At 45.3% G+C, this 23281-nt stretch overlaps 1 protein-coding gene across 1 annotated transcript in view; it reads right to left on the reverse strand.

The window, feature by feature from the left end:
* Nucleotides 1-23281, reverse strand: part of SERINC5 (serine incorporator 5) — an 86691-nt gene that overhangs the window by 31735 nt on the left and 31675 nt on the right. Inside the window, exon 2 of the mRNA XM_037032422.1 lies at nucleotides 13461-13628. Coding sequence (XP_036888317.1) covers nucleotides 13461-13628 — 168 coding nt within the window. The remainder of the gene's footprint in view (nucleotides 1-13460; nucleotides 13629-23281) is intronic.

Genomic DNA, 23281 nt, shown 5'->3' on the forward strand with positions numbered 1-23281 from the left:
CTTCACAAGAGACGACGCTCAGAAGAGTGGGGGTCAGGTGTCTGTCATGCTAAGAACTCGGGCCCTGTCCCGTGGGCAAAGGGGAACAACTATTTAAGCTGGAATAGCTTTGTTCGTTTTCTTTTTCTTTTCTTTTTTCTTCTTTATTTTTTTTTTCATGTTTTGTTTTTTTAAACTGGAATGTCTTTGGCTGCAAAGTGGAGGACACTGGAAAGGGGACAGGTCTGAGGCAGGGGTAAGTTACAGGGCAGCTGGTTCACTGCCCAGGTAATGCGTGGAGAAGGTAAACCAGTGGATAATAAAAATAAAAATAAAAATAAAACCAGGGATCATAAAAATTCTGTAGGTAGAAGTCATAGTTGGTTGGACCTTATAAACAAGAATGAAGTCAAGGATTGGGGGAGGGTTCTCGTCTGCTTTAATTTTTTGCTGTTTGTCGGGGCGGGGGAAGAGGGCCGGCAGAAGGCAAAGAGTGGACCTGGAAGAAGAGATCAGCAGTTTGTGTTTAACAGACAGAGTTCAGGGCATCCTGGATCTCCCCGGTGAGGACGCCTGGTCCGGAAACTGCTTCAGAACAGCAATTAGGACCAAACACACGGATAACAGGAAGTGACCCCAGGCAGGTACCAAGAGAAGTCAGCCAGTGCCTCCTGAAGGAGTCTAAATTTTTCACAGGGTTAAACATTTTCAGATATTGAAGTATGCTGGAACGCACACAAAGGGAAAGTTTCAGAGCCTCCAACGGAAAAAAAAAAAAGCTACGGCCATGAGTGGTGCCAGTAACAAGGAAATAATATTGCTTTCAATCTGTGACAGCTACATTCACTCCACCTCCCTTTAACAGGCTGTTTTATTGATAGGAGATTAGCTGCTCTATAATATTCATTCACACCCTTTCTTCTGTCTTCTGCGCATCAGCAAAGCTCATTTCTCACACATACGCCCCAACCCCAGCGCAGATTTCACCTTCAGGCTCTTCTCTGCCTCCTGCCCCAAACCCACGCTCCTCCTCCTTCTAAAACCCATGTGAAGAAGAATGCTAACAATGCCAGCTAGGCCTGAGCTCCTATGCAATCATCCCCTACAAATGTCCCCCATTCTTGACTCCCAGCCTCCCAGAGGCCCTTAGACTGATCAAAGGGTGAGTATGCGGCATGGCATATTTCACCCAAAATAAAAGTAGGCAAACAACCCCCTGCTTCCAATACTAAGGCCTGCTTCATGCGCTGCGGGTGACTTAGTCATTTATCAATGGCTTTCAGTAAGGAGTGAGTATTTTTAGGCAAAGAACCTCGAGTTGAACAAGCTGGCAGGATTTAGCAAAGGGAATTTGCTCTGATTAAATATTTGTTGTTCCAAACTCCATCCCAGTTTTGGAAAAAGAAAACATAACACACACAGATTCCACACTGTGGGGTGAAGGGGACTGGCCTGCTAAGGGTGTTGCCTCTAAAACCTGGCTCTGGGCCCCCAGGGACACTGCATCTGTGTTGGTTCTGTGCAGACCTAGGGCCAGAGGCTTCCTCCCACCCCCCTAGGCCATCTAACTGAAAGTCACAAATTATCAGTAAGAACAAACAGCTCACTCCCAACCCTGACTCCAACACTAAAGTGGGCAAATTACGCACCCTCCCTGAGCCTCAATGTCCCTTCATGTACAATGAAATAATACTGCCACCCTGTACACCTGAAACTAATATAAAATAATACTGAATATCAACTGTATTTTTAAAAATTAAAAAAAAATTTAAATACAGCCTTCCACCTCATGAAGTTGTTCTGAGAATTAAGTAAGTTAATCCTTGTAAAGTACTTGGCACCATTCCTAATCCATAATATCCATTAAGTAAACTTCCTTAATTCTCAGCTATCATCTTTTTTTAAGAACGTTTGGGGAAGGGAGTCGGCCTAGGACACGAACCACTGACTGGTTGATGCCTTCTGATTTAAACATGGTGGGAAATGGGCACCTCAGGATGCAGAGATGCTCTGCTCACCTCACCAAAGGAATCACTGGAAAGATATGGTGTACACTTACTTGGCTTTCGAAGACCTCGTCACCACCCAAAAGAATATATCTGAACTCCCAAATCATGGAAGAGATGTTCAAAACATCAACACAAGTATTAAATTCAAAAAGATGGGGCCTAAGAGAAAAATCTACATAATTCTGTCTACGGAGGAGAAATGCTAGTTATGCCCCCAAACAACTTCCATCTGAGGCGAATAAATACATAGAAACAATAAATATACAGAGCTACAGAAAGACCTACAGACCTAGTTGGCCAGGAGCCCAGATGCTGTGAACTTAGAAATCAGGTACAGACTTTGGGAGTGATTCTTATGGAAATGGAGGAGAGGATGATGAGAGTCATGTTTCTATAATATCAAAGGATTATTTGGGAGAAATGAGAACATGGCATATTAACAAAACTAATGATTTTACATTCCATTACATCAAATTTCTAGGGCAGGAAATGAAACTAAGATGCAAAGAAAGCTTTGGGCAGCTCTGCATGAGTGATGTCATGAAAACCAGAAGAACTAGATCAGCATGTACTATTTAATAACCCTCACTTGAAAATGACTTTCTGTACTGAGAGTCTTTCTCAGTCTGCCTCTCCCCTTCCTGATATTCTAACTTGTCTTCAAACTTTCTAAACAATTCATTTTTATCTGCGGGTCATGACAGTGACGCCTGCCTGGTACCCACCAATGGACAGAAGCTGAGAAATGCGATTACTAAAATCAGCTCCCACACTCCACGGACAGCCTCTAGGCAACCAAGGCTCACTTCTCAGTAAGTTACTATTTTTGAGGCCCTTTGTGGGAAACAACCAGTAATTGCTTCTCTTTTGTTTGGGTTTCTAAACATTTTTAAGAGAAAAGTCTACATTGTGTCATTATTAAAAGCCACAAGAGGAACAAAAATTCCTCAGGCTGGTTTCATTTGACCCTGCCACCTCTGAAATCAGGAACGCAATGCCTTGCCCCGAACCGTCCTCACAACCTCGGATGCATAGTCGCAGCTCCTCCACTACGTGCATTTCATCAGGATCCAACAGCTGCAGATACGATTCGACAATCAGAAAACAATTCTAATCAAACTAAGCAACAGGCTTTCATTCTGAAGACGACTCACGGAGGAGTCATCATTACGACAGTATGAAGGGCTCTTCCACAGAAGGGGAGCAGGGATCAGCTCATGCCAATCTGTTTAGAGAATCAGGTGGCATCCAGGGCAGAAAGTACAAACTTGAGAAGCACGCACCACTTAACGATCTGGCAGTGAAAACTTGTGGAACTTTTCAACGAGGCAATAGCAGTGGGGGTTAGGGGCCATGGAATGGATACATCCTGCCCGCTGATGTGATGTGATCTATTGAGGTACGGACTTTGTTTCAGCCAGAAAATACGGTTTTTCTACCCCTCCCCGTACCCCCAGAACATAGGGTCTGACAGAGGACTTTGTCCTGCCCTGAAAGGAAGAAGGCTGACTGAAGGACACCCTTAAACACAGGGATGTTGTGGTTTCTATAACAAGAGGACTAAAAGTCTACACAGGCAAAGCTGTCGATCTGGACCACTTAATCAGGCAGAAGACAGTGAGCCCCAAATCAGCTTTCTTCCTGAAAGCCTAAACCTGGCATGCAGTGGTGATGTGTCATATGCAAATTCAACTGTGTGCATGACTATATTCTATAAATAACTTTTAAAACCCAGTGAGATTAGTTTGCATGTGTACTCATTTCACACTACACATTACATGATACACGTAAACATACACTGTAGCACAGCATGAGTGATGTCATGAACACCAGAAAACTAGATCAGCATGTACTATTTAATAACCCATACTTGAAAATGACTTTCTGTACTGAGAGTCTTTCTCAGTCTGCCTCTCCCCTTCCTGATATTCCTAACTTGTCCTTGAATTTTCTAAACATTGCTCACTCTGAACTTTGCTCACTCATTCACTATACCTACTATGTACCGGAACTGTTCCAGGTGAATAAAACAGGTTAGGAAAAATCCACACTAACAAGGAGCTAACTTTCTGGTGAAATACCATATCCACAAAACTATGTGCTCTACTTCATGGACATTTCAAGCATTTGCATGGTTAATGTCGCTTATTTGTGATTTTTTACCTGAGGTGGCACACAAGAATCTAACATCCCCCAAAGACTGGACTCCACTATACCTACAGTATCATGTTCTGCCGGCCTCTACTTACTTGTTCCCCAATACTAATGCTGAGGACCAGGACACGTCAGACATTTAGGTTTCCAGCCCACTGTCTTTCCCATTTTACCATTTATTGAACCTGAATGTGGGGACTGCCAGCAACAAGAAAACTAGGGTACACACGTATTTATTTTCTCCATTCCTGTTTCTTCCCAATCACCAAAATGCTTGGTTTGGCTACATAAATTGAATACTCATTATCTTTACCTGAGAACGATCTCAAAGGGCTACACAGAACAAGGCATATATACTGTTAAACATATACTCAATTTATTCCTCTCCAGTCAACTCAGTATGCGGTTCACATGGCCCAGTGATCTGCCATGGAAGCAAGTACGTTGGTGTCCTTGGCACAAAGTCTAGGCCACTGAAGTTTCCCCCTTTAGAGAGAAGAGGAGAATTTAACGGCATATGACATGCACAGAGCCACAAAGTTCTAACACAGGAGTCAGCAAGTGACAGCCTGTGTTAGATGCTGTGTTAGATTTCAATCCAGCTAGCTTCTGCTTATGTAAATAAAGTTTTATTGGAACACAGCCATGCTCATTTGTTGGCATATTGTTTGGGCTGTTTATGTGCTACAATGGCAGAGTTGAGCAGTTGCTAGAGACCACATGGCCCTCAAAGCCAAAAATGTTTTCTTAGCTGGCTCTTCACAGGACCAGTTCGCCCACCCCTGGACCACCAGGAAGAATAGCTGAGGAGTTGTGCAGAGCTGCTGAAGCATACATTAGCATCTCAAAGGCAAATGACAACTGGTGATAACTTACTCTGCAGATCAAAGGCCAAAGGACCAGCAGAGAGCACAGCAGCTCGTGTGGACGGCTTCTGAGGGTCCCAGCACTTTGTCCAACCTTCTCGCCTGTCTCAGACTCTTTCCCTTCTCCACAGGAGTCAAGGTTTTCCCCAAATGGAATTTGTGCTCTCAACGAATCCAAGTGTACATCTCCCCTGTCACTGCGAGTGCAGCAAACTAGGTATTTTAATTTACCTGCCCACCAGTAAGTTTTCTTGGAGGAGCAGTGGAGGGAGTGGGGGATGGGCATGCCTGCGCATGCCGATGCGTGTTCCTGTGGGTCGGAGCCCTCAATGGCTCTAACAGAAAAAATCCTCACATCTGTTATTATGCAAACAGCCCGTGGAACCAAAAATAAAACCCATAGTGATGAAAGCCAGCTTGTCAAAAGATAATTTTAGACTTATTTTAAGACCCTAGAAATAGCCTCACTGAAATTTAAAAACCACACCCCCAAAATAACCAACACCCTTGTGATTAAGTTCAGACCTGCTTTAGAGGGATTGTAACACACTCTAATTCTCTTTCTCAGATTTCCCACCTCACCGCAGCCCCCTGTCTCCAGACCAGGAAGGGAAGAACGCCCCTTGAGGTCTAGCATGACCCAACGGTCACTAGAGCTGACACCACCATCTCCTACAGTCGCTAATGAAGTTCTCGTATTTTTAGTTTTCAAACACACCTGCGTACACACCCCATCTCGTGTTGGGGGGCTCTTTCTGTATATATAAGATGGGGCAAAAATAGTTTTACAGTTGTAAGTAAAACACAGAGTTTTTTCTTGTACTGTTATTTACTAATTACTGGATTATTTTCCATACAAACTGTAATCTACTTCTGCCCCACCCTATACTTGCCATACTGTTCTCATTTGCCCCTACCTGAGGTCCAGTCCTCTAAGAACAAAGACTCAATGCTACTCACACCACATTCCCCCTGGTCCACCCAGAAGTGGGATCCACTGGCCTAGCACTGACGCAGCCAAATAAGCTGACGGCAGGTTGTAGTAAAAGGAAAGACGGCATATGTTTCAAAGGTACCGATGGAAGGGGAATGGGCAGCTGATGCTCAAAGACCCAAACTCCCCGATAATTTACAAATGGGGTCTTTTACAGGTAAAAGTCACCAGTAAGGGATTTGGGGCCCTGACTGTGCTGATTGGTGGGTTATGATGCAAATTTTCATGGTTTTCCTAATCTGATTTATTTCTCCCCTGGTATCATCCTGTCATCCTGTTTGGGGTCTTCATCACTGCAGGGGTCAAGAGGTCTTCCCATTTCCAAACAAACCAGAGTTCTGCAACCCATCTTGAGATTGTAAGTCAGTTATGTTACCTTCGGAGCCAAAAAAACAGATCTATCCCTCGTGGGTTTAAAAGGCCACATCCTTTCCTTATGTCAAGCAATATATTGCCTGAAACCTGCTTCACAGGCACATCTCTAGGTTCCTGGACGTGGCTGTATTCTTTCACAATCTGTAAACAGAAATCGTGACAGCCAGCTGTGGGGGCAAAGGTATTTTTCCTCTCATGTGTTAAGTTGTTCTAGCTGGGCTAATAATCAAATCAACAGAGGCAGATTTCCAAGAGAAAGTGTACAGAGTCTATTACATGAATATCTTTTGGGGGGCCATAAGAATAGTGACCCACAGAGGCAGCTGAGATTTATATGCCATTTCCAAGCTGAGAAGACAGCTAGGTAGTGAAGAGACTTCAAAGGGCAGGAAAGGCATACCCATGGAGATGGGAAAGCAAATCTTTGGTGAGCAAATGTTTGCTGACCTCTGGCCCTCTTGGAAGAGACCCTCCATCTGAACTCCTTCTAGGCTGTAAAGGGGGGAAGTGAAAGGTTTTTTTCTGAGTCTTTTATTTCCCAGCAATCAAACAGCTTGAAACCAATATCCTGAAAGGCCTATTTTGGGAGTGGCGAAAGCGGCTTCCCTCTTTACAGTGGAGCTACGACTCTTTAGAGAGCTAATTTAGCATCTTTAACTAAAAGTTAAATTCGAGTAATTTTTATAATTTGCTATCAGTTCCATTTCCAGCACCTCACAGGGTGCTTGGCACCGGCCAAGGAATGAAGGGAAGGAGGGAGGAATGAATTACATTACTTAGAAGATTTTTTAAAACATGAACTCGGATTACAGTATACCCAAGTAACACTATCACCTACTTTTAAACTCTGTGTAAAGAATCATGATTCGACTATTCACAATATTTATGTCTCCTGCTACCAAACTTTCTGAGGCTGCTGTCTCTGGGTTCATTCTGTGTCGTGCCGCTTGGCCGTTCCCTCTGGCCCTGAGTCGATAACGACAGAATCGTTCGTTTCTAACGGTAAGCTCCCCGTCTGTCCTGTTTATCTGCAGAGCACTCCCAGGCCCTGTCTGCAGACAGTTGCCGAACAGATGCTTTTGATGATGACAGAAAAAAAAAGGGTTAGGAAAACTTACGTTCTCACATCTTATCTTTCTCCCCCCCCAGCCAGGTCCATCCTGAATCAGAGGTCCTGTCAGTGTCTGGTGCCCCACCCCACCCCCAAAAGCTTCTGGGTAATGGATCCTGCAGACCAAGGACAATAACTATTGTTTCTTGCTTTCTGGCTCCTGGAAAGCTCATTATTGCTGGACGAGGATCAAACCTCTTTGTCTTTGGTTCAGACTCAAAAAAAGACTCTCAGCGGGATATCCATCTAGTTCAAATCCCTGCCTGTCGTACAAAACTATTTCCCACCATTATCTTCCAGCATTCCCTTGGGTGGAGGGTGAGGCCCAGCAACGAGAACAGCCCCAGAGAGGAGGATTGCAGGAACTCCGTTTCCTCCCACGTGGTGCTCTTCACCAAAGATAAAGCTGTGTGGAAACCCAGGAGGATTGAAGAGGCAGAACCTCCCCATGGGGAAACTCTGATTAGGCCACAGTGAGAACTTTCCCTGGAGTTCTACAAAAGCCTTCAAGTTTGACTGCCCGAACCCATCTTTAATCTGAGAAACGTACTCACTGGTAAACCTGGCACAGGTAAGGCACAACAGTGCAATGAACTCAGATGCTGTTCAGAGAGAGAACTTTTGAAAAGCACTCTCTCTCAGCTGAATTTTAAAACGATGCTCCAGAATCAAAGAACTGACTCAGCAATATATATATATTTGTTAATTTGACACTTGCTGTAACACGAGAACACAGAACACCAGCTAAGACTGGAGAGTTCTACTCTAATAGTTCAACACTTCACAGCAACACCTGATGCTAGATAGTTCTCTTAACATTCAACTAGCAAACACCAAAATCAAAACAAGAGCCCAGCTTGCCAGCGTCAGCCTAAATACCTGCCATTCTATGCTGGGACAAACTACACAGGGTTTCAGATCAAAGTGGAATGTTTCACTTTTAAAGTAAAAAGGTGGTTGTACCAAACACAACTTGAAGGCAGGTTCTGCTTTATATGCAACGCCACCGAATAAATGAACTCCAGATTTGTGGTTGCCCCTATTTTTTTTTACCAGACTCTCACTACCAGGAGGCAGTGAGAGTCTGGCCTTCGCTACAAGGAGGCAGGTGGGAAAGATAAGCTAAGGAAGCTGCCAAGGGCGCCAGGCGGTGCTGTTTCCAGGAGCCATGCTTCTCCCACACCACAAACTCCAGAAGAAAGAGTAGCAATCGGGCGGCAGGATAAGCTCACTAAGCCTGTTCCTGTTACTTCTGTAGACGTCTGCACAACCCAACCTGGTCACAGAGGTGGCGAGAGCACCCACCCGGCAGCCAGCAGTCCCGGTTCTAGTGCCACTGTGCCACCGCCACCCAGTAGTGGCACTTGTACCTTTGGCCAAGCCACTTCCCCTTACCTGTCAAACAAGAGGTTTGGTTCAGATTATGACTTAAGAATTCTCCCACTTAAAAAAAAATTCTAATGTTCTATTCAAATTGTACTCTAAAAGAGATCATTATTTTCTTTGCTTGATACTGCATGATACTCGCTATCCTCTCACAGGGCAATGCACTCAGCATAAACATGAGCTGCATCCTTTTTTCACATTTCTTATCTTTTAGCTAGATCCTGTGGTAACGCTGTTCCATTTTTTAACCCTCCTTGACTAGCACAGGGAGGGCCTTCCTCCCAACAATACTTGCTCTGATGCAGACAGGCGGACGTGTCGAGCAGCCACAGCAAGAAACAAGGAGCTGCCCTGCAGAAAACACGAGCACGAGAAAGGCGGGGGGGGGGGGTGTCTAAGGCTCAGGCACAGAGATGACCGTGACCTTCTGAGTGATGGGCACCAAGATGTGGACATGGCTTTGGAATTAGACGGGCTACAAATAGTCTTTTGACTGTTTCACTTTCATTGACTTTCACATAATCTTACACCCATACTGCTAATATACGTGAGTTTCCCATTAAAACATCTCCTCCTTCCTCCTTCGGATGAAGACAGTGAACAAACAGTGAAGATGACAGAGAAATAGAGACCAAAGGAAAGTTGATATATCACCTCTAGGGAACCTGTTGTGACAGACAGGATTTTCTGAATAAATAGAGAAAAATCCTTTAAGCCCATCTGCTACCTTTGTTCAAAGGGCCTAAATTCAATCAGAAGCTCTACTTCAACTCTTTTTCCACTTCCTGGAAAATTTCGGACTTTTGATACATGTAGATTAGAATATTTACTTAACATTTTAAAGGGAAGAGGGGTAGGTGATGGGTTTAACCTGGGAAAGGATTAGCTTCGCTTAGACGTCCCACCTCCACCCTACATGAGTCCTGAGACTGAGTGGTCCAGAGAGCTTAGTGGACCACAGCGATCAGGACAATTCCTAAATGGTTACGTGGATAAAAATGCCAGATTCCAGAATGCAAAGGGGCAGACTAATTACAGGACAAGGGGTGCTGAGGTCTCAGCCTGGGCTCTGCATGTAGAGCCACACACACCGCCCCAGCACACTTGGCGGCTTCCACACTGTCCACCAGAATGAGTGAGGTAAGAGAGCCCTCCGCCCATTCTGACATTTACAGCCCTTTCAGAAACTTGTGGACTCCAAGGATTTAAACTATGTTGGGGGTTGCAAATCCAGATGCATTGGGGAAGGGTTGAAGGAATAAGAGGAAAGGAGTAAGCATCCAGGAATGGGGCCTCTGGTGAACTAGAGCATGAAGGCCCTTCTAAAGGCAGCCAAATTTATTTATTTATTTGTTTGTTTATTTGTTTGTTTGTTTCTTTATAGTCACCCAGACAAAAGCCTGTGGGCCAATTTATAGCTCCTAGACTAGGAGAGTTCCGGTGTGGCAACAGCTAAGGGGTGGGGCTGGGGGCCAGGACTCTAAACATCAGACCACTTTCATCAAGTCTAGGGAGAGAATGGAATTCAGGAGCTGCTTTCATGACACAGAGGAAACTGCAGCCATGAGTCAGTCCCCTCCTGTCCGGATCCTGTTAGGTCTTGTCCAGTGTTCCTTTGAAGCCCACTCCACTCCGAAACATTAGTACCCTGGCTGAAAAGAACCAGAAAGCTCTTTCATCCAGGGAGAGAATAACCATCACAGGAGGGCAGTTTCTGCATTATTATTCGCTCAAAGGAAAACCGACTCAGGCTCGGCCAGAAAACAGTGTCAAATGAGACGTTTCCTAAAGAGATCAAGTGAGCTTAGCAACAAAACATAATGCTTTCTAAAACAAATGAGGGAACAAGGAGACAGTTATCCAAATAAACATCTTAATGGCCTCTTTTCCTAATATGAGGGATCGTTTTTCAAAATTTAAATTTAGAACAAACATACAATACACACAAAAAAATCTTCCAAATTGAGGAAGATGCATTTTGGTTCTGAAAAAATTAAAGTGTGAAGAAGATTCAGCCATCTCAGACACCACCCACTACCCATCTCGATGAATCAGAGCAGCCCAGGAACCGAGTGGAACATGAACGATGAAAATGGACCCAAGTCCTTCATGTTAGGAACATATGAGGCTCTTCCCACCTTGGCCTAGCATACTGAGCTCGTAGCAAAGAGGCCTGAGGGCCACCTAGGTCACCTGTCCTCCCTTTTCCAAAGCAGGCTTGGTTTTAGAGGTCTCTCTTCCACACCAAACAAGAAGCCCTTTCTCCTCCCTCCTCAAATGACCCTGAAGTTTCCCAGGGTGCCCGAAACTCAAAGCATCAGCTGCCTCCAAACCTAGAAGTCACATCTTGATTTAGTGGTACAGGGCAGGAGGCCTAAATCTCTCATCCATTTTCCCTTTTCTTTTTTTTTTTTTAGCATTCTACATCTAAAATGAATTTTTATCCTCCAGGCATCAAATATCTCAAGACTGAGTTGGTTACAGGCACAACGACTTGCAGTGAAATGGCTCCTCCACATTTTGAGGTGGGAAAATGCTCCAGAAGACAGAAGTCACGCCCTGTTCAAGCAGCACAGCAGAGCTTTCTCTGAGCCCAAGCTCTCGTGGGAAAGAGGAGTGTCCCCAGTGAAAAGAAGCAGGGCGAACTTTGGCCCAGCCGCTCCCTGCAGTTCCCTCTCCTTCAAATGTAAACACAGGGCACATTCTGAAACCAAGGCAAAAACTGAAAATAAGTGAAAGGGCTGCTTCCCTCGGGTTCTTGCCCACTAGCTAAGGCCCATGGGGCTCCGGACAGAGCCCTGGCCACTGCACAGGAATGCGGGGTGGGAGTCGGTTGCACACTCCCGTCCGGCCTGTTACAAGGACACACACTCTCTCCTCTTCCCATCACAACCCCAAACATTTCCACAGGCCAACAATGAGGGGGCGAGGACTGCAGCAAAGCCCAGTGTGCCTCCCGCTAAGGGGACCTTTCAACACCCACCCTCAAGCACGGCCTGAGGATGAGATCAGACTCTATTCTATAGGCCACAAAACAAGCTGACTTTGTGACCAGCTGGCCGGTCCTCTTGTGAGGCCCTAAAGATGGAAAAGGATTGATTTCGCCCACAGGGACCTCATTCTCTATGCAGGAAGCTTAGCCAAACCATTTTTAAATAAGTACATTCAGGGGACAGGCAAAGCAACATTTCTAAAGAGCCTCTATGAGGTTCCCATTTATAGGAACCCCTTCTCTCTCCCCTCCCTTCAGCCTCCTGCTCCAATCCCAAGCTGCCCTGCACACGCACCACTGCTGGGCTCACTGCCCCCCAATGTCCCTCTGATGTCAGCCTCCTGACTCAAGAATCTATAGTGGCTTCCCATTTGCCATTAGTCCACAGTCAAATGACTGACTTTAACACTCAAATTCCTGCATTTTCCAACAGAAAGCTTCGGAGGGCCTACTTTACCTAATGGACAAGAATATGTCAAGTGCGTTTAGGAAAATGGTTGTTTTGACACACTCGATTGTATTTAGAATGGTCTGTAGTTTCAGAATAAGGTTGGGGAGAACAAACACTTCCTGGAGGTTGCTCCTGGGAATGCCATCTCCCTTCGGGGTGGGGTTCCAAGAGCACAGAGCACTTAGCTGGCACAGCAAACAGAGAAGCTCCCCTCTCCTCTCTCCCTTCCCCTTACAAGGGAGGTGCCAAGAAGCAAGCAGGCTGTTCCTCTTCCTAGCAAGCTCTGCGGCTGCAGATGAAGCCTGCCCTGACCCAGGTGCACTCTCCGGGTGGATAAGTCTGACTCATTTCGGGGATCAGTGGTAGGAAACCCCCTTTCTTGCAGATATAAGCCACACTGTCTCATATCAACTGTGTGAGGGATGGAGGTGATGTTTGGCGTGTACCTGCTGACACCTGTAGTCTTTTTGTCAATTTGTTTAGAGCCTGGGAGGGGGAAGATGGTGTTATTTTTTGGATTCCCTCAAAAACTCCAACATGTCCCCACCCGCTTTAACCTGGTTGATTAAGAGGCCTACTATAGGGCAATTCCAGAAGGTTCTCTATGTGTCTCCACCAGCATCACATACCAGGCCCACCTCTATAGACAGTTTCTGAGAAATGGCTGGAAATTCATCCTCACCTCAGCAGACACCCTACAGGTCACCCTACAAGTAACGTACCTAGAAAAGTAAAAATCGCCCTGATTATCTATGGAATTATCATAGGCTTTATCGTATACGACAAATGACATGTTTATAACAGCTGCTTCCTGAGATATTGGCAACCATCCTTACAACAAGGGAAAGATACAAGAAAAACCTATACATCCAATCAGAGACAGCTATGAAGACGGCTAAGAGAAAACACACAGCTCTCTCCACCAAAAGCATCGATTGCTTCCACAATACTACTGGAGACCAGGACGCTGAATGGCTCACCTGCTTGGCAGGAAAGCACTGAACAGGCTTCCCTGGAGGTTCAGAGAGAGTGAGTGTAGCCAAAGCCGCACTGGGGTGAGTGCATCTAACCACTGAAACGGACGTTTCCCACACACCCTCATCGGCCACCAGAAATGAGGAGAGTTGAAATGGGCAGACTTACGTGCTCTTTCATCTTGCTAGCCACCGTTGGCGACATCATGACGCAGCAGAGGACGACGATGAGAATGAAGTAGAGGGCATACATGAAGCGGGTACTCCGGGACTGTCGGATCTTGGGGCAGCAGCCACAGCAGAGGGAGCAGCCAGCAGACCCGCAGCAGCAGGCCAGCTAGAAAAGGAACACACAACATCCTCTTAAAGGCGCTGCTTTACACACCTGCTAACCCGGCCCCAGCAGACTGCAGATCTGCAGACTGATCTTCCAGGCGACCATTTTTCTGAGCCACCCTGCCCATGGAGCATGCTGGAACAATTCAGCATGTGAGCAAAGCTTTCGGCTGAATTGGTCTAATGTTGTCTTTAACAATAAGCCTTAAGGCTTGGGAGAAGCCCAGTAATTAATTAAACACGAAAGGTACAATTCACCTGAAGTATTATCATCATTACTTTAGGCAAAATAAAAGATTTCTGGGATCAGCTAAAAGCTAGAGAAGCCAGGAACTAGAAAAGGCCAAAGGGAGGTGAGGAGAACATGTAAAACAGAGGATCAGGCCCAAGCAAAGGAACGGTCAATACCCATGAGCAAAAGAATAAACTGTACGAACACCTGGGGGCAGGCAGGTACGCTGGCACCATCCTCCTTCACGGGAAACAGTGGGAGCGTCCCACTGGCATCTCGGAAGGAACAGATGCCTCTTCCCTGGCATTGTTTCCTACAGCTTCGTGCCCCTAATGGTAGGCTTTTCGGCTAATGAGTGGGGCCCGGACGCAGAGGAACACGGAGCCCCTGCTATGCCTCTGCTGGCCCCCACGCCTTTTATTTGGGGAAAGCAGCTTTTTTTTTTTTTAAATCTTTGACTGGGTTTTATTGGTCAATGCAATCAGACACAATCTGGGGATATTAAATAAACAGCAATTAGGTTTCCAGGTGTGGGTTGGGTGTTCATTTTTTTCTTTTAAAACAGTATTTTGTAGAGTAGTTTTAGGTTTATAATAAAATTGAGAAGGCAGCAGAGATTTCCCATGCACTCCTACTCCCACGTGTATAGGCTCTTCCATTTATCAGTGTTACTCACAAGAATATACTTTTCTTTTTTTAAATCATGGATGAACCTACATTGGTATATCACGATCACCCAAAGACCATGGTTCATCTAAGGGTTCCTTGCGTATGTCATGGGTTTGGACAAATACATACTGACATATATCCATCATTATAATATCATATAGTGTACTTCCACTGTCCTATAATAAACTAGATCTTCATCAAAGCACAGGGCAATAGAGTGTTGTGGTATAAGCTCAAGCTCAAAGTCACCCTGCCTGACTTTGGGGACTGGGTCTGCCACCTACGAGCTACGAACCATGAGCGAGTTACTATCCCTTTTAAGACTTTGGGAGCAGTATCAGTATTGATGATTACGCTATGGTCTCTTGGACCTAATCAGACACACCTCGAGTTAGGGAGGGGTTTCTACAAGATCATCATACACTGCAAATAACGACTAAACCTACATGTATTATACTAGTCTATTTCAACCTACAACCTCACAATTCAGTCTCTTGATAATGATTTGGAAGGAAGTTCAAGACCTTGCATAACTACAAATCAAGCATTAATTAGAATGCCACCCTATAAACATCACTTACGATGAGAAAATATTCTAGGTAAACACATGTAAGACTGGCTATAACCACAAGGAAGTTATGACGGATCTTGGGAATGTAGTCATTTCCCAAGCTATTGCATCAACTTCATGAAGCTGCCATTGCTTGAGGCCTTGGTCATTCTGTACTGTTTCATTACTTTAAATTTATGCCAATGTAGTCTCTCTGCTTTTTCACTGAGTTTTCCAAGCCATCATCACCAAAAGACTCCTCTTGCTTCATAAGGTTACCTACTGTTTAGTAAGATTAGTTATTCCACTTGGGCTGAGCTAACAGCTCACACAAGCGGGACCCTATCACTACTGCCCGTGTGGTGTTCTTATGGGCCCCCTTCCTGTACAACTCATTCACTCAGATTTTCTACCCCCGATTTCACTAACTGCTTCCCACTCACATTCCACTCCCTGTCTGGGCCCTGCCTCCCTCTTCTTGCCTTCCATATTCCTTTCCGACTGCCTCCTTCACTGGGGGCTAACTCTTTAGTTCTATGGTCTTAGATAACCAGTCTTACTATATTTAAAATTCAAATATCCTATTTGAGAAAATAAGTATTTTTAAAGCAGTTAATGCTTCCCATGGGAGGCCCTTCCCACAGTAGAATCAACACTTAAACATATTACCTCCACAGAAGGGAAAAATGAACTGACACACACATAATGTGGGCCTAACGTCATTTAAAGACACGAACAGTGACAGAGATGTGATTACGAAAACTGTGAAAAAGAAATCATACTGGTTTCATGCTTTCTATTATTAAAGTCACATTGCAGTCCAAGGATCTGACTTTTCAAAGCTTTTGTACTTCCACTTCCCCCGTGTATTACGCTAAGATTGATAGAGAAGACAGACAGACAGACACATAGATAGACATATATATACACACGCATGCCTATAAAATCCCATACCGTTTTCCTAGTAGCCTAGCAGCCTAAAAGTTCTATTTATCAAAGCAAACTATGCCAACAACCAAGGGTGCAGTGCATTATCTTTAGCTAAATAAACACTGACCTAAACAACAGGTAGAAATTCAAAAGAGCATCCATAAAAGAAATTATTATATTAGCACCCAGGAAAATCTCACAGCCCTGCTGACTTACCACTTCTTTATGGAAAAGCAAAAGTTAGAACGAAACAGGTTCACACCCAGCCCCTGACACCCACAGCTTCATTATTCTGAGTATGCCACTGCCCTGATTCCCACCTTTGAAACTAGAATAATTCTTGGCCAGCCTGACTTCCAGGGCTGTCCCAAGCTTGAAGAGGAGTGCCAGTGTCTTGTAACCCCTGGCTTCAGTAAAAGGCCAAAACCTTTCACTGAGTAAGTTAGGGAACGGGGCACACCAGGGGTGAGCCCTATTGTAAGGTGTGGGCTTTGGATAATAATACGGAGTCACCATAGGTTCATCAATTGAAACAAACGTACCACTCTGGTGAGGGGTGTATCTACCAGTGTGGGGTGGAGGGTGAATGGGAAATCTCTGTACCTTCCTCTCAATCTTACTGTGAACCTAGAACTATTCTAAAAAGTAGCACACTGACCTGGCTGGTGTGGCATCGTCCCACAGACCGAAAGGTCATGGTTTGATTCCTGGTCAGGGCACATGTCTGGGTTGTGGGTTTGGTCCTTGGTTGGGGCGTGTACAAGGAGCAACCAACTGATGCTTCTCTCTCACACCTGTGTTTCTCTCCCTCTCTTTTTCCCTTCCTTTCCCCCTCTCTAAAGTCAATAAACATGTCCTCCAGTGAGGATAAAAATAATAACTAAACATAAAATAAACAGTAAATTAAAAACAACAGAGAAATGAATGATGTGTAGTCAAGTCATAGTGGCAACATCCCTCCAAGGGGCTGGCAGCCCACGCCACAGGGCCACGGGCACAAGTCATGCGCCACATCCTGAATCTCTCTCCCCAGCATTGTGCCGCAAAGTATTGGGGCTTTAACTTGCACAGACTGCACACTCTTCTTTTCTAGAAGAAATTTTTATATGCTCAAGAAGGACCCAAGACAATTTCTTTGGAGGGCAATGCTTGAAATTCCTCTAGAAGCTCATGGTGCACATACACTCACTCCCACAGCAGCACAGAGACTCGGGTATGAGGTTGTTCACTACGGGTGTGGACAGTCTTATTCTCCAGACACACAAGGGCTGGATAAATGAGTCATGGGCTAGCTATATAACACAAAGTAGTTAAAAAGAGCAAGTCAGTGTTATGAGCTGGACTGAATTATCCTTCCTACTCCACGCCTGAAGTATCCACATGTTGAAGTCCTAATGCCCAGTATCTCAGAATATTTGGATACAGGGTCCTTAATAACATAATGAAGGTTAAACAAGGTCACTGGAGTGAGCCCTAATCCAGTGTGACTGCTGTCCTTGGAAGATAAGATGAGGACACAGATACATAGAATGTAGACACAGGCAAAAGATGGCCATCTGCGAGCCAAGGAGAGAGGCCTCAAAAGAGACCAACTCTTTGACTCCTTTATTTCAGACTTTAAGCCTATAGAACTGTGAGAGATTAAATTTGTATAAGCCACCCAGCCTACAGCACTTTGCTACGGCAGCCCTGGCAAACTAACACGGTTGTTATGCTCTGATGTTTCATACACACATGCATATCTTCACGTGCGGGGGGGGGGGGGCCACGGCTGCCCACGTCAATTACCTGCAGAGTGGGCCTCGGTGTGGGGAGGAAAAGGAGACGCCTACTTCTCCATACTCTGCCCTCTGTTTGTGGTTTTACTATGTGTGTGGATCACCGTTGTAATTTTTGTTAATAAAAAAGGAACAGTGACTAAGAAAAGCAACAAAATTTGAAGATATTAATAGGAAAGCATTTGCAAGTGTGGCACTGACTCATGTGACCTTTTTTCCTCCTGAAGAACCTTCCCCTCCCCAAACACAGTGAAAAAGAAAAATCTCAAAGAGCCCTTCATACCCTGGCCCAGCCAACTTCCTTTGAAACAGCAACGGCATGAGTAGCAAAGGCTTTTCTGAATACAAGGCGCTTTGTTCTTGCAAGGGCAGAGTCCAAATGAAGGGACACCCGCTGCCTGCTGCCACCTGGAGCTGAGCCTCACTCCCAAGTGTTACTTTTCTCTTCCTACCTACGGGCCCCCACAACACACTCTCACCCTTGCTCACACACACCCCACAGTAAATACATAAATACCAGTCTCCTTCTCTGTCCCCCCCACCGGCCGTGGACATAGGCAGCTCTAAGGACCAATGCCAGGCATGTGAAGCCATAATCACAGGAACATGAGCTAGGGCTGGCAGTAATGTCCAGGTTTCTGTTCTGCCAAACTAAAAAGCACAATTCCTCCATTACCTAGAATCCCCGGCTGCCAACATCACCCACGGGAAATAGCAAAGAACCAGGATGAAAGTAAAGCCCAATCTCATAATCAGTGTGAGTACACACGCATACATTACAGGCACACCCCATGTTATCTTATTCATAAGAGCCCCCTGTCTCCACCGAGTCTTATTTTCACAGTGCCAAGAGGAGTGGACAGCAGGTAGTTAAGCCCACAGGGACTAGGAGGGACTAACAGATGGGAAGAACAAAGGTCTGAGAACCCTAGGACCTGGATTCTAGCTCTGTGGCTCTGGGTAAGTCACCTTTCCTCTCTGGGTCTTGGTTTCCCTCACTTGCAAACTGAAGAAGCCCGGGTGACAGATGATAGATGGTAAGTACAGAGGTTTCATTTCACATTCAACTCCGTGTAGCCATGACCTCCCGGCATGCTGTGCTGAGGGGGCTCTATAGCTGAAGGTCTCAGCAAGTGCCATCTGCCAGAGACACGGTGGCAACTACGCTTCACTCCTGTCATTCCTGCAAGAGACAATCTGACATCCCTACCATCCATAAATTCTTAGATGTTAAAAACCAACTGTGAGAGGCAAACGCACTGAGTTAACCCCAAAGCAAGAAAGACGTCCAAAGCCCTCCAGGAGCCTCACAGGTAACGTGAACATCACTCTAACTGCTTCATGGTCTGTGTTCTGCGAGGCACAGCTCCCCCCGCCATGAGAGACTCATCTGTGATGACAGCCCAGGCACCCATGAAGTCATATCCCCTGGGTTCCATTTACAGAGGTGGCAAAGTGCACAGGACACTTCTGTCACAAGAATCATCCCAAACGTGGATCGCATTTTTTAGTTTCGATGTTTTCATTTTGGGTGTGTAAATCCCTCAGCAGTGTGGAGGACACTCCTGAATAACTCACTCTTCGAGGGCGGCAGAGAGCCAGGCTGGCATTAGTGTGTCTAAACCAAGTCCCAGCTGCAAAAGGAAAGAACCTTCCGGTCTCACACCGCCCCTCACTCAGTCCCTTTTCCTGGCTTGGAAAAACAGGATCACTGGCACAACTGAGGAAAGACAAAGGTATTTTTTTAACCACACCAATTTCAGCACTGTCGCTCACTGTTGCAAGGGGAGGCGCAGCAGTAAGGAAGGTCCTTGAAAAACGAAAGCTGCTGAAGCTGTCTGAGCAGAACCCTGGTGTCCCTGGGCGTGCTGGGCAGTTATGCCATCAAGGAAATAGAACAGAGACATTAAAGACACAAAACTGGATTCAAACCTTTTCGTTCAATGGTGCTCTCTTTACTTTAATGGTATTTAGATTTCCATGCCTTTCAATGACACAGCCCACGCTCCTGTTGCTCTTGAGGCTTTCGGATTGCTAATGAACCACGTGTGGCTGGCAGGCAGGCAACAAAATCGGGTCTACTTCGATGGCAATGTTCATTTAAGTTCCTGATTCGACAGCCAACATTTTGCAGCTCATTCTCCTCACTCCAAGCCCAGAAACAGCCCCCCGTTGACTTACGTGGGCTTTTGTTCCCACCACAACGGAAAGGCAGTCACTCTTGCCACCCCCGCCCCCATGGTGCCAGGTACTGTCCTCCGCTGGTGACTATTCAAGGTGCAAGGGACTGATGGGACTTGAAAGCCAGGAGAACAAGAACACACAATTCCTCTGCTCTATAAGAGATTACCTTCCCACACCACCAGCAGAGTTGCAGGCAGTCCCTAATTCATCAAATGACTATGTTTCATAAAACTCAATACATTATATAGTGTGTGGGTAAGTTGGTTTGTTTGAGTTTACAGTGGATTTCTCCCTATGAAAGAATATAGAGCCACCTATTAAAGCTCACTTAATCCACAATAGTAGCTAACAACTAACACAGTAATCTCTTACTCTCTACAAGGCGCGACAAGCATTATCATTAGCTATTACATCGCCACCACTCTACAGAGCTGAGTCAGAGGCTCGATCAGAGAGGTTAGGCAACTTCAGGTCAGAGGACAGCTGGCAAGTGGCATAAAGAGGGCGACCAGGGCAGACGACACTCACCTGAAACCTTGGTTTCCTGCAGAAGGGAAACTAGCTCTGTGGGGAGGAGGAGGCAAGAGAGAAAGCCGTTTTTCTCTACTGTTCTTAGGCATACGGCAAGTAGTTAACAACTATCTGGAGAAGGCATCTCCCTTGCTGGGCCCCATCCTTCTCCTGCCCAGGCAGCCTGCGGCCTCAGTGGACCTGGGTGACCTCTGGGGGAACCCTGCCCCAAGCAGCTGAGCCACCCCATCACCAAGCTCCCTACCTCACCATCAAGTTCTACCCCATATTAAAAGCCCCACTCCTAATCCTGGGAAAACAACCAGACCATTCATTCACTCAACTATTATTCTATCACATAACTGCATGCAGTGTTAACTCCTGGGAATGCAGCCGTAACAGGCCTCATTTCTCCCTCACTACACAAGAATACAAAGATGTACATGGGAATGACCATCTGTGTTGAATAGAAGACAGAAAGGGAACCTGGATGTTCAAGGACAGAGTAATGATCACTGAATACAACGAACCTACGGAAACACGGCAGATCACACAGAAACATTCACTGCCTTAGAAGATGTCCACGCTCCCTTAAGTGAAAATCTTGTTAATAACACAAGAGCCTAGTGAAGGCTAGCATTTGGGGTACAAATATAACGAGACAGAGATCAGCAACAACAAAAAAAAACAATCTGGAAGGCTGTACAGGAAGTCAACAGTAGTTAACACAGTTGGAGGGTCACGAGTGACTACACTTTACTGTATTTTCTGAACAAGCACTAATAATTAGAAAAACATTAAAAGTTTCTGTTTGGTAACAAAACAAGGCCACATTCTTGTTCTATATATTTGGTAAGCACTCAAATATTTGTCCGATAAATCGGCGAGTAAATGAAATCCACTTCAGTTGTGATTGGTAGAAAACAGCCAGAGGGAACCATCACTGCAATTAAGGCATACAACAAGAATATTGTTATGGTATGTACCTTTAAAAAAGGTTAAGATGTGAAATGTTCTGTGTTTTTTTCTTACCACAATAAAAATAAAAATTCTTTAACCTTGTAATATTTTTTAGAGTTTTATTTACAGAGATAAACATTTACTTGGTAGAATTTGAAACAAAAATGAGAAAAATTAAAGAGTTATGTGTCAGTTCAAGGAGTTAAATAAGCTATATATTTGCCCTGTCCAGAAACTAGCTCTTCTACATATTTTCTTCATCTCAGTTTCTTATATTTTTTTTCTTGAGTTTAAAGAATCCCTTAAAACACCAAGGTTCCCACAGTCCTTCCCATAAGGGTGGCAGCAGGGTTCCGGGGGTTGTCAGAAAGGAGTTCCTCCTGGGTGGTTTCTCACTCCGGTTCCAACACTGATACACGTCACACGCCACAGTCACCGGCATTTCCATGACCAGCAAAGGCAAGGGTTAGTGTCCTTCCTTAAAGGACACTCAGCGTGCACAAGGTCCAGATCGGAAATGGGAGAAGACAGACTGTGGACACACTGGATGTTTGACACCGTTTGACCCTGGGTCGGGGATGAAACCCTCCTCCTGGTGGGGAGTCCCCTTCTCAAGAGGTTAGGGTTACTTCCGGCACCAAAGGGTGTTGATCAAGTTCTCTGTTCTCAGACAGCAGCTGGATTCTTTGAATTATTCCCTCACACCACCCTCCACATGTGATATGTTTCAGTAGGTTTGAGGTTAAAAGGTAAACTAACTCCACTTTCTGGCAGTTCAACAGAAAACAAACATTCCTGGGAGGCAGATCACTTACAGCAGGTTGTCAATCTCAGCCCCACGACATCAGGGACCCTAGAATTCTTTGTTGGGGGCTACCCTGTGCACTGTAGGATGTTTAGCAGCACCCTTGGCCTCTACCCACAGGATGCCTCCCGCCTCCCAAGTGGTGACGGTCAGAAATGTCTCAGACCGTTGCCCTCCCCCTGCCTGTTAAGAACCATTGATTTAGGGGTTAAGAGCAAGAGCTATGGAGTCAGGCTGTCTGAATTCACACCCAAACTCAAATATGGTCTGATGAGACAGCCTTGGACCAACTCCTAGGTCTCAGTTACCTCATTGTAAAATGGGAATAAAAATGCTTACTTCACCAGGCTGATAGGAGGATTAAATGAGACAATTTGGGCAAAGTTCTTAGCATAGAGCCTGACACAGGCATACCCTCCCCCCACCCAAAAGCCAGCTGTTGCCATCTGCACCATCATCACCATCTCCCCTCCTTCCCAGAGATGCCTGTTCTCTTCAGTCCACCAGACCAACAGAGAAAGAAGTAAAGATGGGAGGGGGAGAAATCAAACCATTAATACCTGATTTATAACAATTTTTCCCTTTTCTGCTCTAATGTGGATGATAAATGAATTATGTTGAAGGAAAATACTTTTGAAATAAAACTCCTAAGATCTGAACCCAAGAGAGCATCCTAGCCACTTGGGGAATGGCTATTCATGAGTCCAGACTTGCTACACACCCAAAAGCCAAAGCCATCTTCACTTCCACCAAAGGGCAAACAAGGCAGCTGGAACACTCGCTTGCGCCCACGAACGCCACATAGACCTGCCGCAGGACAGGGCTGAGAAATGAGGGAGTTGAGCAAGTTGTAGAGAAGGAAAAAAAATGGTGCAAGAAAATGAAACCTTGAAACTCAAAATGGAAAAGTGTGGAATGTGGGAAGAGAAGTGCTTATGAGGTTTAAGTCATTTTTAAAAGTAACTTTTAAATCTCCTCATCAAAATAAGGAAGAAAACAATCTTGTTTGTGTAACTTTATAGGCGCTTATGAACAA

This window comes from Sturnira hondurensis, unplaced genomic scaffold (genome assembly GCF_014824575.4).
Source record: "Sturnira hondurensis isolate 20B ecotype Veracruz unplaced genomic scaffold, ASM1482457v3 Scaffold0021354, whole genome shotgun sequence".
NCBI lineage: Eukaryota > Metazoa > Chordata > Mammalia > Chiroptera > Phyllostomidae > Sturnira > Sturnira hondurensis.